The 17,313-nt window shown below is 33.4% G+C and overlaps 1 protein-coding gene across 1 annotated transcript; it reads left to right on the forward strand.

The window, feature by feature from the left end:
• Positions 1-3,546: 3,546 nt before the first annotated feature.
• LOC108459760 (zinc finger protein ZAT4-like) lies at positions 3,547-5,837 on the forward strand. The gene has a single exon (XM_053027300.1). The coding sequence runs from the start codon at positions 4,046-4,048 to the stop codon at positions 5,501-5,503; it is 1,458 nt and encodes a 485-aa protein (XP_052883260.1). The 5' UTR covers positions 3,547-4,045; the 3' UTR covers positions 5,504-5,837.
• The last annotated feature ends 11,476 nt before the right edge of the window (positions 5,838-17,313 follow it).

Consider the following 17,313-nt stretch of genomic DNA (forward strand, 5'->3'; position numbering starts at 1 on the left):
TTCTCATGAATTTCATCAACAATTGATTTTTGTGTTGGCACTCAATTATATTGATTTTGGTGTCAAATGCTAATCTAAGGAAAAGATAAGGTATCACAAAGAATATTGATTCCTTAATCACTACTCATTTACCATTAATACATAGAAAGAATTAATTAGAATTAAATTAAATATTTAAAAGTAATAGATATAATCAATGTTTCATAAAATTATCTAAGATATGTATGTTTTAAATTTGCTCTTATATCACATTTTTCTATCTGTTTGCTTTCATAGCACGTTTATCTTTTCTCTAAATCCATTTTTTTTATTCTCTTCTTTTCTTTTCGTCTCTTTCGTTTTACCACATGCAGGGACGAATGCAATGCGTTGCTTCTAAGGTCCTTTGAAAATTATAAAATTATAAATTAGAATAGTGATAAAATTACCTTGTTCCCCTCAAGAATTTATAATTCGATTCTGGCACCTCCTAATTTTTTTTGCCTTCGCCCCTAACTAAACAATTTATGATCTAATCATAAAAGATAACTTAGCAGGCCTTAAAACCTTGGTAGATCGACTTGGGGGAAAATGTTGCATATGTTACCTATGAAAATTGCTTGGTGGGATGCTTTCTAATAGCTAATATAATGCACTTTCAATCCGTGTGAAACACTCTTGTGAATGTTTGGCACCTTATTAGTGGAATGGTTATCACAAATCTAGGAGAGAGACTATATTTATTTCATTTCTATTATAAAATTGATATAGAAAGGGTTATTGTTGAGGGATCATTGACTTTTAATAATCATATACTTACAACCTGTAGATTGGATGAAGGAGAGGATCCATTACAAGTACCACTATTTTTTTGCAAATATCTATGTACAAATACATAATTTATCGAACGGGTTATTTTTGGAAGCAATGGCAATACAATTTAGGAATTTTGTTGTTAAATTTATGGTGTATAACATAAAGTCCAATGTTAGTGGGATTAAGGGATATATGTATGTAAAGGTCGTAGTTGATGTCGAATTCCATCTTAAAAGGAGAAAAAGGTTTATTATTGTAGAAATCCCATGTCTATGCATGTTTTCAATATGAAAGATTAACATTATTATGTTTTCTATGTGGCAAATTAAGCCATGCTGAAAGCTTTTATCCAATTCATGGTAAAAAAAGAGCTGACCATGGAGGGGATATCCTGCTAAAGGAAAGTAACTAAAGGTTAACAATGAATAATGAGTCTATGGCTTCAAGAAGATGGTGAATCTGGCACTCCGCAATTTGGGGGGATTAGACTGGAAACAGAGAGATCTTATGGAGATCTGTTAAATTCAAAAAAAAATTAATAAGATTATAGCGAATATGGGCATTAATCTAAGTGGTTTGTTAAATAAAGATTAAAAAAAAGTTATTGTTGAATTGGTTAAGGTAATGGGCCTGGTGATAATGATATGGGCTTAGGACAAGAGGACAATCCTATTGAAATTATAAACGGAAAGAAATGGCCCATAACCTTTATATCTGCTAGGATTGATTCGATAGAAGTACTAAACAAACAAATCAACATTCGTTCTCCTATGACACCGATGGGACCTGTAGGGCTGGCTTGTTAAGAACAATAAGACTTATTTATTAGAATGTCCATGGACTTAGGAACCTACAAGAGATTCAAAGGCTCCAGCACATATTGAAGGAGTGAAATTGTCATGTAATTTATCTTATGAAAACAAAATTACATGCTTAGAAGATATTAAAAGGAAGTTGGGTTTTGGGGAGTCCATCCATTAATGTCATTTAAAGTCATGGATTCAAACCTTACTAAGGCAAATTGCTAAACATTTCCTTGGTGGCGAGGCACTCCTTAACCTCTGAGTACCCTTTAACCTATCCTTGGAGATAAAAATATGAGGCTAAAACTAAGCATAGACTTCCTGGGCACAATACCTTCTCTTTTTGAGGGTTTGATCAGTTGCTCGACGGATGACACTTCAAAGACATCTCCAAAAAGACTAGTCAAGTGGTAGTGTACTTACCCACTAATGCCATTTAAGGGCATAGGTTCAAACCCCACCAAGACCAAATGCTAAACATTTCCTTGGTGGTGAGGCGCTTTCCAAACTCTATGAACCTTGGGCTTTGCTTAAAGTCGGGAACTAAAACCTAAGGTTAAAACCAAGCACAAACACCTCAGGCACAATACCTCTATTGTTGAAGGGTTTGTCGACTCCTCGAATGACACTCCAAAAAGATGTCTCCCAGAGCTAGACCGATCTCCCCTTAACAAAAAGATACCTTTTTTCTAGCCAAGTGGTAGTGTTCTTAACCACTAATGCAATTTAAGGGCATGGGTTCGAATGCCACTAATGTCAAATGCTAACATTTCCTTAGTGGTGAGGCGTTCCACAAACTCCATGAATCCTTGGGCTCTTCTCAAAGTTGGGATAAAAAACTTGAGGCTAAAACCGAACATAGATATCTCAGGCACAATACATCCACCGTTGAGGGGTTTAATGGCTCCCTAGATGACATTCCAAGAAGATGTCTCCCAAAGCGAGACTGACCTCCCTTAAAAAAAAACACCCTTTTTCTAGACAACTGGTAGTGTACTTAGCTATTAATGTCATTTATGGGCATGAGTTCGAACCCTGCAAAGGCCAAATATTAATATGTCCTTGGTGGTGAGGTGCTATGCAAACTCCATGAACCTTTGGGCTCTCCTCGGAATCGAGAGACAAAACTCAAGCTAAAACTGAGTATAGATACTCCAAACACGATACCTCCATCATTGAGGGGTTCGCCAACTCCTCAAACAACATTCCAAGAAGATGTCTCCCAAAGCATGCCCAATCCCCTCAACAAATTTGAAGTTCAAATTTTAGCATCTATAATCTTTTTCCTTGATAGATAGCTTCTTATTTAAAAAAAAAAATCATATCTTCCTAACACTAAATTATATTAGTTTAACTTAAACTCTTTCTCTTTTTCAAATCATTAACAAAGACAAGAAACTTTCTTAATTCTTATTCTTAAAAGAAATTTATGATAAACAAAAATTAAGTATAATTTATCATGATTTTAATCTTTAGATTTTTATAAAACCGATCACTTTTTAGTTCAATTTTAATACAATTTACTTATTTTACAAGATTATTTTAAAAAATTTCCAATAAATTACATTCAAATTTGAATTGAAAAAATATCATTTTTTAGAATGATTGTATTCTTCACATCACATATGTCTTATCTTTCATAAAGATTAATAATTTTTCTTGTATTTCTTAAGTTTCATCTTAATATAGTAGAATTTATATATATATATATATATATATATATATATATTTGTATTATAATCATGCTTAAAATATTTTACTTTTAAATAAATTTTGATCCTTTAATAATTCTTATTATATAAAATTTAAGATATTATTATATTTTAATTATTTTTTGTAAGATTTATTATCACATCTAATATAGCCAAATTTCTCTTATATATATATATATATATATATATATATATATATATATATATTTATTTATTTTCAATTATGCCAAGATAAATTCCATTTGGACTAAGAAAAGAGAATAGGGCAGTGCCCAAGCTAACCCAACCCTGTTAGCTTTTTGTAACTTTGCTTGACATGCAAGGATTTCAAGATGCAAATCTCTTTCACCGTTTTCATTTCTCAAAGTCTCTTATTCTTCCTTACTTCCCATCTGCTTAACCCAACCTCTCTTTCACTTTACTTTGACCTTCTACTTGTTTGCTTATACTTCATTCTACCAATAAATAAAAAAGAGTCAAAACGCACTTTTTTTTCATTGAGGGTTCTTTAGCCACTTAGATCTCGTTTTTACACTTTTAACTTCGATCAGGTTAACTAAACAAGCAATGGGTTCTTCTTTAGTTGGTGTAAGTTGTAAGATTTTCCTTCTTTTCCCACTAAAAGAACCTTCTTTTTGATCTGGGTCTTACTCTGTTTTTTTCTTCTGTTCCCTGGGTTTCTTGGTTTTAGCTGTGTGCATTGAAGAACAAGTAATGTGAAGTGAGTTTGTTTCAATGGAAAAGAAGTGTGGCAAAAGAAAGGCAAAGGAGAAGATGGGTTTTCAAGGTTATGGTTTGAGGGATAACCCTAAGAAATCTTGGAAATCTTTGGGCTTTAATGGTGACGACGACAATGCTGCTACCAGCTCAACCCTTGAGTTTCAGTGCAAAGCTTGTGGCAGACAATTTGAGTCAATGAAAGCTTTGTTCGGTCACATGAGGCATCATTCTGCAAGAGAAAGGAAAGAAGTTAACTGTCAAGAATGTGGCAGAAAGTTTAAGTCCTTGAAGGCTCTCACTGCTCACATGAGATTGCACCCTTTGAAGAGCGTAACAGTGAAGAGAAAGAGATCGAAAAGATCGAGGTATAATAGTGCCCCGAATTCTTCACTTTCTAGCTTGAATGAATCTTCTGGTTTAGTTGAAATTGATCAAGATGTTGAAGATGCTGCCTTGTGCTTGATAATGATGTCTAGGGGTGTAAAGAATTGGACTGAGTTCAATTGTTTTTGGGAGTCTTGTGGTAATGGTGATTTTGAGATCAAATCTTTTCATCAAAATAAAGAGATTTTGCAGACTAGTTTTGGTTATGGGGATGAGCTTGATTCTTATGCGTCTGGTTCTATGAATGTTTTCCATGAGAAGAACATAAGTGAATGTAAAGAATTGGATTCTGGGATTTTGTCTGCAAAGGAAAAGAATGCTGAATCTGGATTTGAATTGTATGAAACTGAGATTAAGGGAACACTTTCTGGGGAAATAATGAACTTGAAGTCTATTGAAACGGAACAAAGGCAGGATTTGATGGAAGGACTGGATTTAACTGGTTTAGGATCCACAAAATCTAGTTCTAGCAAAGATGCCATGTTCGATGCTTGCGATTCGGGACCAGCTGATGATGCTTCCAACAAGCTAAGAAGTATTCCATTGAATTCTGAAGCATCTGATGATTCCCTGAGAAAGAACAAATACAGATGCAGGATCTGCAACAAGACCTTTAAATCTCACCAGGCCCTTGGAGGTCATCAAACAATCCACAGAAAGAGTAATACCTATGCCGAGCCGGTCGAGGACCAAGATAAAACTACCCACATTAGCAGCTCTCCTGAAATTGAGGCTGGATGCAGGCTTGTGAAGGTTGAGTATGTTGAGAATTCAGTGGACCAGGAAATGAATGAGGTGACTAGTTCTGAAACAAGGGTGTACAAGGTGCACAAATGCCTAATCTGCTTAAAGGTTTTCGGATCAGGTCAGGCTTTGGGTGGTCACAAGAGGTCTCACATCTCGAGAGACCCCGGACCTGGTGACAAACAGCCTGCAAAGCAGCTAGACCTTTCTAACATCTCTGATGTTATTGATCTTAACCTCCCAGTTATGCACAATGAAGAGGCTAATGGTGACACCGGACTCAAGTTGTGCCGGCTTGGAACTGACTGCAAGAATGAGGCTCTACTGAGCCTAGTTGCTAACTGATGAAAGGCGATGCCAAAACCATTACTAATGGCTTTTCTTGTGGTTTCCAATGGTAACTCACTTCTAGCTTGCTTCTTTCAAATGATACTTGACATGGCAAAGTTCCATTGATGCTTTTCCTTGGGAGTTTTGATACCGTAATACGATTTTTTTTTTCATAGTTTTCATATACCTATATTAGGATTTGATTAGCATTAACATTGCTCAATATATCTTGATTGAATGTTGTCATATTTTTGGTTTTTCATTCTTTTGTTTCATACGTATGTAGCAAATCTCAGTAGCCTGATGAATGTACAGAATATGAAATGAAAGAAATTTTACTTGATAGTCATTTTATATACTATTTTGTTTGATGAGATTGATATACATACACAAATACTTAAATGTTAAAATGTGGATCTGTTGATGACCATGGATGCCTAGCACTTGGTTTAGACCATGTGCGTGGCCTGCAGGATTTCCTAACAAAATGTGGTTTCCTCGTGGCTTTATTTATTGGGTTTTTCCTAACACGTCAAAGGTTAGTTAATATACTATTTATAATAATGATACACCATATTAAATACTGTAATTGATAACTTTATATTCTTTTTTTCATTCTTTTTTTTTTTTTTTTTTAAGATCAAATAAAACCAGCCAAGCAGGGAGAGCAAAGATAGAAGCTTCACTCAACACTTAATTTAGCAATTCAACCTGCAACCTTAAGGAAACCGGCTACTCCAATTCTGTTCCACAATATAAAAATCTTGGGTTTTAATAACCAAATGATTTTGGATAATGATTTATACGAAACTTTGGTTGCTTCTCTTGTTCCACTTCATATTCGCATAGCAGTTAAAATAACAATAGTGGTAAAGTCAAAGTTTTTGGTGTTGACATGTTTGGCTTTTTTATTACACGTCTTTTGAGTTAATCTTGTTAAATAGCAAATGAGTAACTAGGAATGTTTGAGATTACTTAGATTATCATTCATTCGAATGACTTGAAGAAGAAGTAAAGAAGTTTGAGATGGTTCATTTTATCTCTTGGAAGAGGAAGTTGATTTATGAAGATTTTTATTTAAATATTATTTAAGATAGTTCATGTAATAAATTCCACATTTAAAAGAGTTAAAAGTCTTAACCAAGTGAAGTGAAATTTTTGACTTGAATTAGAAGTTCTACTTATTTGTCGATGAGTTGATCAAGATTTACTTTTAAGTAGGATTGAATTTGTTGAAGACTATTGACCTATCCTAATTCAACTTGGAGATAAAATTATTTAAAACATATTTATAAGTTGCTTGTGCAGCACAGTTGGGTGTGGTTTATGTTGTTGTTTTTCTTAAAATTTCGTGTAAGGACTGAAGTTTTTTATGCTGAATTTCACAAAATCTCAATTATATAATGCAAGGTTAATCGAGAAATAAATTTTCCGAAGTGAATTTACTACCGGAAATCCTAATTCATGAGTTGAGAATTTATTGTCGGGCTCTTAGTAGATAGTGAGTTTTTGTTTGGCCATGGATTGAATCGAAAGAGAAGAGAGATTGAGAAATTGAGTTTTGAAGACTGATTTGTAAAAAGAACTAAAGTTAGAAGCATTCATTTGGGTAATTTACAATAAGTAAAAAAATTCCTTTTTCACTTAATTCTTTTTTTACCATGCTTTTCCCTTAATTTTTGAACGTGAGAAGTCTGGTGCTTATTTTTCTTGCCCACGTCGTTCACTGTTCATGAGAGCGCCGGTATTGTTTGAGGATTTTGGCCAAAATTATTATTGAAAATTCAACTTTCTTGTAGCGAACTCCGAACTTTTACACATATCCATTGATTTTGATCAAAATCCTTAGTTTTTCAATCACCAAAAACAAAAACCAAAATCTCCCATATCCCAAATTCTGAAAATTAGTAGAGGAAGTGGAAAAGTTCCTTGTTGACGGTAAGTTTTAAGTTTCATGTGTATTTTGATTGATATTGAAGTTCCGAAGTGATGGAAGTTACTTTTTGAGTCATTCAAAATGAAATTCGGTTAAGTTTGGAGAGCTTCAGTAATGGACAGCGAGTATCGAATTAGTGTAGCGTAGTTCGCAACTTCGTTGCTTGTCAGGTGTTCGAATTAATGTTTATTATGATTGATTTTTGAATATTATTGCTAAAATCATGTATCAAATATTCGTTTTGAAGCAAATAAGATTGTCAAGTCATCAAAAGCGAAGGGCTAGGCGGTCATATACGACAAGTGCTTAGGAAACTCGGCTTGTGATTCTCTGCATTTAGAATTTACCTTGTGTTGTGTTAGTTTAGTTTGATTGCTTATTTTGAATATAACTGCTAAATTGCTCAACGATAATTGAAACACCCAATAAATTTATTAGGAATTCGTCTGATATAGTCAACATTAGTCAACATGCCGTAGAGCGTAGGGACCTCTTTATTGTTATTATGTATCGTAAGGACAACTTCGAGCGTCCAAGAGTATTGACATTGTTGTGCCTTACGCATTCAATGTTCGATTAACATTGTTTGTTAAGTCAGGTTCATTGTATGTAGGAGTATTGTCATTGTAGGTGTTTGCGTCATTACTTATTGATTGATTGTGGTAGTTCAGTTGGACACTCGTGTGTTCAAACAGTTCTCCCCACTTGAGTTATTTGATCAAGATAACTAATCGAATTGATTTAATGATCATACTAATAATAATGTTATTGAACTGATTCAAATTATTTCATCAAAAATTACAATGGTACTTTTAGCATGGTAAAACTTGATATTGAAATTGTTCTATTGATATTTCCCTACTATCGACAAGATTAGGAAAACTTCATATTTATATACTTGTAATTAGTGAATTTTTATATTGCTTGAATAATTATTCAGTGATTTCGCTTAGCGCATTGGTTGTCTGTTTGGTGGGCAAGTCAAAGGTAGTGTAAAGGAAGCCTATGGCATCAACTCTTCCCAAGTCTCCACACTGTCACTTTTATTCGCAATGAAACTCTTATTTTTCGATTTTTTGAATGAACTTTTGTAAGGACATGTACCTAGCACATTTAAAGTTTATTTGGTTGGTATAGTTGTGGCAAATGACTTTGAACTAAATTTTAGGAATGTTGTTGAGATATAGAGTTGTAAAACCTATATCTTATCCTTGAAATATAACAATTTAAGTTGGTAAATTGAAAAAATCTTTGGTAAAACTAAGGTAGATGATGTAGGTAAGTGAGGTCGAACCTCTAGAAATAGAGTGTGTCAATGCTTTTTATCCTTCATTCACATCTTAGCAAAAATTTTGATTTACCACTTCACCTCTCTCTTGGTAAATCTGATCCACCAGGCTCAACATGTTTCCTTTACTCATCCTATTTAGTGTCCTAACTATTGAGATCCTCATCATGGACATGGTAGAGTATTCATGAGGGATTGAACTACTTAAAGAATGTCTTGAGTGGAATATGGTAAATGGTTAGAACATAAGAATTTGGCACGATTAATGGCTCCAAAGTTGCCTTTGTGCTATATCACCTCTCTTCCCACTCTTATTGATGGGAGACCAATGATAGTTACAGATCTTATTGATGCAGACATAAAATTCAAGAGTGGAACTCTATTTGTTGAAGTATGTCCAAAGACCAATTATATCATGATTGTAATAACATGCTTGTTTATCTAGTTTATTACTAAAGGCATTGTCATTATTTTTTTAATACGTATTTATGTGTTAAATTAAATTGTATAATGATAAAGTCAAAAGAATGATATGATCATTCTTAAATGTCTTTAGTCGAGTATTATTGTGAGCTTGGACAATAATAATGCAATGAGACTACTACTTTTTTGATTGATGACAAATATTGTTATATATATGTGATATCAAATCAACATCATAAATATACGTTAGAGAACAAACATTGGATTGACTCACCATGAGAATGCTTTTTGGATTATTATATAATAGTTGCAATATTTCTCATTGCTAAACGTTGTCTATAAATGGTGAGTCGTATGCTTTAACATCGTAGTCCCAACATCGTGAGTCGTATGCTTTGACATAGTTAAACGCCACCTGTAAATGGTTGTACTATAAGATTGATGTTAGGTATGCCACAATTTGTGTAGTGGGATGTAAGTGATCAAGATAAGATTTTTCCTTTCTACATAATAAGAGCAATATATTTGGCCTCATGATCGAGTAAAACTCGAAATGAATTGTAACACTTCTAACCCGTATCTGTTGCCAGAATAGGGTTACAGAGCATTACCGAATAAACATAACCTAAATCGTTCATTTCAAAACATTACAATAAACATACCATAATCCAACATTAAACATGCATATCGTCCCTTTTTCAAGCCCTCGAGACCTTAAAATCACTTTAGAAACTATTCGGGACTAGATCGAAAACATTTGAAAATTTTAAGAAAAAGTTAGAAAAATTCAACTACAAGGGTCATATGGTCGTGTAACTTACACGGCTAAGACACACACCCGTGTCTCAGACCGTGTAACTCTAGAAATAAGGACACACAGCCGTGTCCCAGTTCGTGTTAGTGCCTGGGTAACTCTCTGACTTAGGTCACACGGTCAAGCCACATGCCTGTGTAACTATCGAAATGGCCTTACACGCCCGTGTATTAGGCTGTGTGCTAACTAACTTATTCCCTAAGCACTCAACAGATGACACACGGCTGTGTCACCCAGTCATGTGTCTCACACGGCCAAGTCACAGCCCGTATGTCTGGCCGTGTGGACCTAAAATGTACCTTAAACAACAAGTTTACCATTTCCTACTTGCTTGGGCATCAAGCAAATAAAAAACCTATCATTTAACTTATTCGAAATAAGATCAAACATACTTCAAACATGCCAAAACAATCATCTTAGGTGCCTAACCAATGTAACCTTATTAGTGCCACATTTATATCATCAAAACCTATCAACAATGAATCATTCAAATCAAAGTTTAAAACATACCAAAATTGTAATACCCCACACCCGAGTCCTACGCCGGAACAGGATACGAGGCGTTACCACACTTAAACACGTTCATTCCAACTTTTTCAGATAATCAAGACTTGATAAATTTTAAAACTTTATATAAACTCCTTAACATTTGCTTATGAGGCCTCAAACGTCCATTAGAAACCATTCGAGACCTACTGGGGTTCTTAACCAACTTTAGAAAAATAACCTTTGAAACAGAGCACACGCCCGTGTATATGAGCGACACGCCCGTGTGGTCATTAAGACATGGCCGTGTTAATGGCTCGTGTGACACACACGACCTAAGCATCAAGGGACACGCTCGTGTCCTATGCCCGTGTGAATTAAATTCTAAATTTGAACCTACAGGGGTTTTCACACGGCCTGACACACGCCCGTGTCTATGGCCCGTGTCCCTTATATGGCCATGAGACGCCCGTGTCCTAGCCCATGTCCAAAAACCTTAACATTCTGTTTCTAACGTCAACATCCAATAAGGGGCACACAGCCAAGGCACACACCCGTGGCCATAGGTCATGTCCTCCACAAGGTTGAGACACACAGCCGTGTCTCTGCCCGTGTGTTTACTACCATGCATACTGACTTGAAACTTTTACGTGCAGGGGACACACGGCCAGACAACACGCCCATGGGGCTGGCCGTGTGTCATACACGGCCTAGACACACACTCGTGTGTCTACCCGTGTGGACAATATAAAGCTATTTACAAAGCCCTATACGCCCTTGAAACACAATTTAATACTAATCAACATAACAAAATCTAACTTAATATGATTTATCAACCAATAACCATAGCTAAGACCTATATGCATTTCATAAATTCAACCATGCCAACAATTTCACATTCGTAAAAGACTATCTTGCATTTATATAATGGTTTACAATATTAGCCAATTTCATGGCCTTATACAAAATGAGTCAAATGCTAAAACAAGCCAACACCTTTGGCCCCAAGACAATATGACACAAAAATAAAATCAAAAGTTCTTATACATGCCATAATCAAAATGATAAAACTAGCTATACCATGTACTTCAAGGATAGTGTGGCTGGTTTCTCCAACATAGGCGACGATCCTCGAACTACTTTGGTGGCATTATAAAAAAATGAAAAGGAAATAAGGTAAGCATGAGAGCTTAGTAAGTACATATATGTAAATAAGTGTAATTAGAAATACATTCATCAAACCGTGGTTTATCATACTTAAATGATATATCATTTTAACCTCACTATCTTACTCTTCACTTATTCTATGCATACTTACTACATCTCATTACATACTAAGGTCTTCATTCGGGAGTTTAGTATACATACCTGCAATTACCTATAAAATAACTCAAATTCATTCTCTCTATTGACATACGTCACTGGAAGTATTGCCAATCCATTCATCGAATTACCCATTGAACACTCAGAAATACCAATGAATACTCGGATAGTTTACTCTTAAGTACCATACAAGTAGCCAAAGCTACCTCGAACTTTGTAATACTTGTATATTTGAGCTACTCACGGGCCTTTTTACCAAGTCAGTACCTGGACCCTATAGCTCTATTATGTAATGCTCGCTCATTGAGCTACTCATAGGTATACACACAAAGTCAGTACCCAGACCCACATTACATATTTCGCTTATCTCATGAACTCAAACTCAACTCATGAGTTTAGACCAGTCAATTTCTCATGACTTACCTTTTTATACCCTATACTATTTTCGAGGTTCAACGGGATCTCGTATCTAACCTGACGTTGTTGCACTTGTTTATAACGTAGGTTACTCTTACCTCGCATTATTTATACTTTTATGACATGGAGTAAAATTTATGATACATGGTAAAATAAAACATTTAAAAGTAAGCTATAATGACACGTTATTTACATATATACTTACATCGATACAAAATGATGGAAACGAGCTTAATCCTCGTAAACTTTGTTCTTACCTCGATCAAGACTCGAATCACGCTTCTCTTGATCTATATTAATAAAAATCATTCATTTCATCAGCATATAAATCTAGATACTCAAAAATTTATAATTGGGCAAAATGACCATTTTCCCCCTAGGCTTTCACAAAATGACCTTTTACCCATAGGCTCGAAATTTTATTTGTATCACATTTTCTCACTAATCAAACCTAGCCGAATACTTTTTATACTAGAAGCAGTCCAAAATTTTCATTATTTCATACATTTATCACCTATTTTACAACTTATGCAAAATGGTCATTAGTTAGGGTTTCCATGAAAACTTCCTCACAAAAATTGTTTATTACCTATACAAGACTCATTTTCTTCCATAAAAATTCTGCAAACAACCTAAATGATCTCATGGAAAAACCCTATACTATCAAATATATTACAAAATAGTCCCCCATTAGAAAGCTCATGCTACAAAGGTCTCAAAAGTACAAAAATATTTAAGAACAGTCATCAAGATCACTTACTTGCAAAGGTTTAAAGTTGTTGAATTTTTGAAGCTCAAAAACCCCTCTAATGGCTGAAAATTTTGGTTGCAGGAGAAGAGAATGAAAAGACGAAATCATTTTGTTTTATTTTATTCAATTAAGTCACCAAACCACCTAGACTTTTGACTTTTTGACCAACTTGTCCCCTATGGTCGGCCACCCTTCTAAAATTTGCCTAATTGTCCTTTAAAGATCTCCGCATTAAGATTCATGGCAAATTAACACCCTTAGCTATCAAAATGGGACTTTTACACTTTATGCGATTTAGTCTTTTTTCGCAATTAAGCATGTAATCGCTAAAATAAATTCTCCAAAATTGTCATGCACTCATAAAATCATGCTATAACACAAAATAATATCAAAAATATTTTCTCTGACCTCAGGTGAGTGGTTCCGAAACTACTGTTCTGACTAGGCCCAAAATCGAGCTGTTACAAAATCATTCAATTAGCCTATCTTATAACTACCTAAACATTAAGCTTAAATTCACATACCCCTAACAAGCCTTGGTTCCAAAATAATATGCCAATTTATGGCTTCAAACACAAACACATATTATATACTCAAACTAACATTATACTTATAACTCAATTTACAATCCATTCACAAAATTACTATCAACTAGGACATCCTAGGTACATGCCATCACAAAAGGTAAACATCACCACATTTGAGATCGGGATCGATATTTGGATACTGAGTCGGTGATGAAAAGAGAAGTACCTAACCTGCACACAGAAAACAAAACCATACGCTGAGTAAAACTTAGTGATATTTCTACAATCTGAACAATTAAAGATATAATGATACATAAATGCTCAAATTTAATTATACAATCACACTATAGTCTAAGCTTACAATTACAATATATATAAATATCATCATTTCAAATTCATGCATATCACTACATCATTTTATACTATACTCAATCTTTACATGTTTTTATACTTGATTGTTTATAACAAATAGCTTTTCACATATCAATCCACATTTTTTATACAATGGCATTATCCATTCCATATTCAATTCATGAGTACAAAACTCATATATTTCATTTGATCACAACATATTTCATTTTTTATGTTTTAAGTCACTATCTCATTGCCATTTCACATACCATGTCATTTCAATATCAATTATAAAACTTTATTATTTAATTACCCCTATTAACACCACTCGGACTCGGACGAATACACGGATCCAACCAACACACTAGTTTGGCACCCAGTGCCTCATTGAATAAGTTTGAAGTAATAACTGCGCCCATCGCTATATAAATTGACACCCAATATCTCATCGGTTAAACCAAAGCAAATTGGCACCCAGTGCCTCATTGACTCAAAGTCAAAGAAAATTCCTGAACTCTTCCTATCGTATGTCATGCCATCTATATCCGACTTAGCCCGAAATAGTTAATAGGGTTCCATTTCATTTACAAATACATCCAATATCCAATTCTCATATAAGCACATTATCACATATACACATACATTCAATTCAATCTTTATAAACTCAATAATTTCATATCATACCAATTCAATCCATTTTCAATTGGCTATGAATTCAATTCAATTATAAAGCACAATGGTTCTCACCTCCAATGCTTACCATATACAATAAATCAAAATGTAATAATTTACGACTTAGTTTGGATTATAGAAACACAAACCGTGGATTCTGAGTTATTCGACGTCGATTTATCCTTCCCTTTTTAAGTCGAGAATTTTGGTACGACGTTAGCTACAGAATTAAAATAATTAAAATATATCAATATAACTCAATTCAGTTTCACATTGAATATTTTAATTTTTACTTAATGTTTGCTTAAATTTCAATTTAGTCCTTAAACTGAGACTAATTTTTAATTTTCACATTAGATTCTATATTTTCATACTCATTTCATTTCAGACTAAATTTAGCTTCCTATTTTCAATTATACCCTTAAATTTTGAATTTTTCACAATTTAGTCCCTATACTTAAAATCAAGAATTAACTATTTAGTCCTTTTTCACTTTATACATTGAAATCTATCAATTTAATCCCTAATATTTTAAATATTCAACAATATTAACATCCAAAATTTTAAACAATACTAAAAATTACAACACAGGTCGGCTAGCCCTAAGTACCGAGATTCCAAAAATATAAAAATTACAAGAAAAAGAGACTAAATTGACTAACCAATTAAAGTTGAAAAGTTTGAAACCCTTAGGTTTACCTTCCCACTCTTCTCTTCTTTCTTTTATTTTCTAATTTGTTTTGCATGTTCTCGTTCCTTTCCACTATCTTTTATTATTTCTTTTTCTTTTATTATAACATACATATTATATAATTTTAACTTTTAACTATTATAATATATATAATAAGTTTACATATATGTTATATATATTTCATTAATGCCGTCCACTAAATAGAGCAAATGTTTATTTGCTACTTTAGTCCCTCAATATTTTTTACTCTAACTTTTACCCTATATGTAATTTAGTCCTTATAATTCAATAATTTTTAATTCATACAAATTCACTTAATCGAAATCTAACTAACTACGCAACCAACTTCGTAAATATAATAGATATTTACAAGTCCGATTTACTGGAATGGAGTCTTGAGAATGCACTTTTCGACACTCCTAACTATAGGATTGTTACATGCATGACCATCCTCAAAAGGATTGATATGATCATACTCATTTATTTATCTTAGTCTACTTCGGAATCAATAAATAAGAAATTCGACTATACAAGTGTGATTGTTCCATGACTTGTATTCAATTTTAATATCAAAGGCAAAGGGATATGTTGCATAATAGTATCACAGAAAGTTATGTCAAACCATGATTTCTTGTAACTTGGGTAGCAATAATGCATTATTAGATGTCATTCACTGCTTGTAGGATTGGAATTGTTTTAATGTTATTTTCAACGTTATAGGATCCTATAGGGTCACACCATATGGTAGAAGTGGCTAGAATCCAAAGAAAGTTGGGGTAATATTTAACTCTTCACACAGGTTGAGTTAATTATAGAAATATTTTTATGATTAATTTAATTTGACAATTAAATATTAAACATGATATATGTCGAAACTATTTTTTATATTTGAAAAACGTGAGTTGACTTAAAAACAAAATAAAATGGAGTCGCCACCGATCTTTTTCGAGGTGTGTTCGGATCACCTTGAGATTGATCATTTTAATAAAACATTTTAGTTTATTAAAACAATAATTTTGATATACGAAATTCGAGAATAAAGGTTCGGGAGTCGGTTACGCACGAGGAAGGGTTAGCACCCTCGTAACGCCCAAAATTGGTACCTAATTGATTAATTAATGTCTTAACGTCGAGAATTCGAAAAGATTTTAGAATGCGATCCTTCAATTTCAAAAAAACGCTTGAATAAATTAAATGGAATGCTAAGACCCTTCTATCTCGAAGAAATAAAATGTCACACCCAGTGAGTTAGGATACAACATTTCAAACCCTCGAAAATAAGTTTGTCTTTTAATTTTTAAAACTCATGCATTTAAGTTTAAAAAGGATATTCGGTTATTTGGGTCAGATGAAAACCTCCCAAATTTTGAAATATAAAATATTGCCTTTATTTTTTTAGAAATCCTTACCTCGAGAAAACAAAGTGTCATATCCAATAAGTTAGGGCACAACATCTTAAATTCCCGAGAATAAGCTTTTATTTGAAACTTATTTGTTTTGATTTAAGAAAGGGTACTCAATTACTTAGATTCGACGAGGAAAATCGAAACCCAGTAAGTTAGGGCACAATTTTCTCGAAGCTCCCAAATACGAGAATTGCCTTATTTTGAGAAAAACTTTTGAATAAAACGGTTTCAAAACTTAAGCGATATTAAAACACGAACTTTTAAGCGAATAAAATGCGATGAAAAGATAATATACAACGCAAAGTACTAATTCATAAACAAAATATTTCACTACTGAATCACAAATAATCAATAAACACAAACTAAGAATTACAATACACATAATAGCAATAACCATGTAACATGTTGTCTTATGCAAATACTAATATTAATATTCAAAGACTAATGAAAAACAGACTACAGCAAAACTGACTTTTAATAGCGCTTTTACAAGCGCCGCAAAAAATGCCGCTATAGATAACGCCGCTAAAGTTTGTAGCGTTTATTTTTAAAAAAGCCGCTAAAGAACATGACATTTAGCGGCGCTTTCCCCACAAACGCCGCTAAAGGTCATGGCCTTTAACAGCGCTTTTCCCTAAAACGCGCTAAAGGTCATAAAATTTAAAAATATATATTATAAATATTATAAAGGTCATGAAAATATAAAAAAATTAAAATTTATTATCAAAATATTGAGAAGA

The sequence above is a fragment of the Gossypium arboreum genome, chromosome 4 (assembly GCF_025698485.1).
Source record: "Gossypium arboreum isolate Shixiya-1 chromosome 4, ASM2569848v2, whole genome shotgun sequence".
Classification (NCBI taxonomy): Eukaryota; Viridiplantae; Streptophyta; class Magnoliopsida; order Malvales; family Malvaceae; genus Gossypium; species Gossypium arboreum.

Excerpts from the sequence above, each read along its gene's own strand:
- LOC108459760 (XM_053027300.1), top strand. The coding sequence starts at position 4,046 with ATGGAAAAGAAGTGTGGCAAAAGAAAGGCAAAGGAGAAGATGGGTTTT.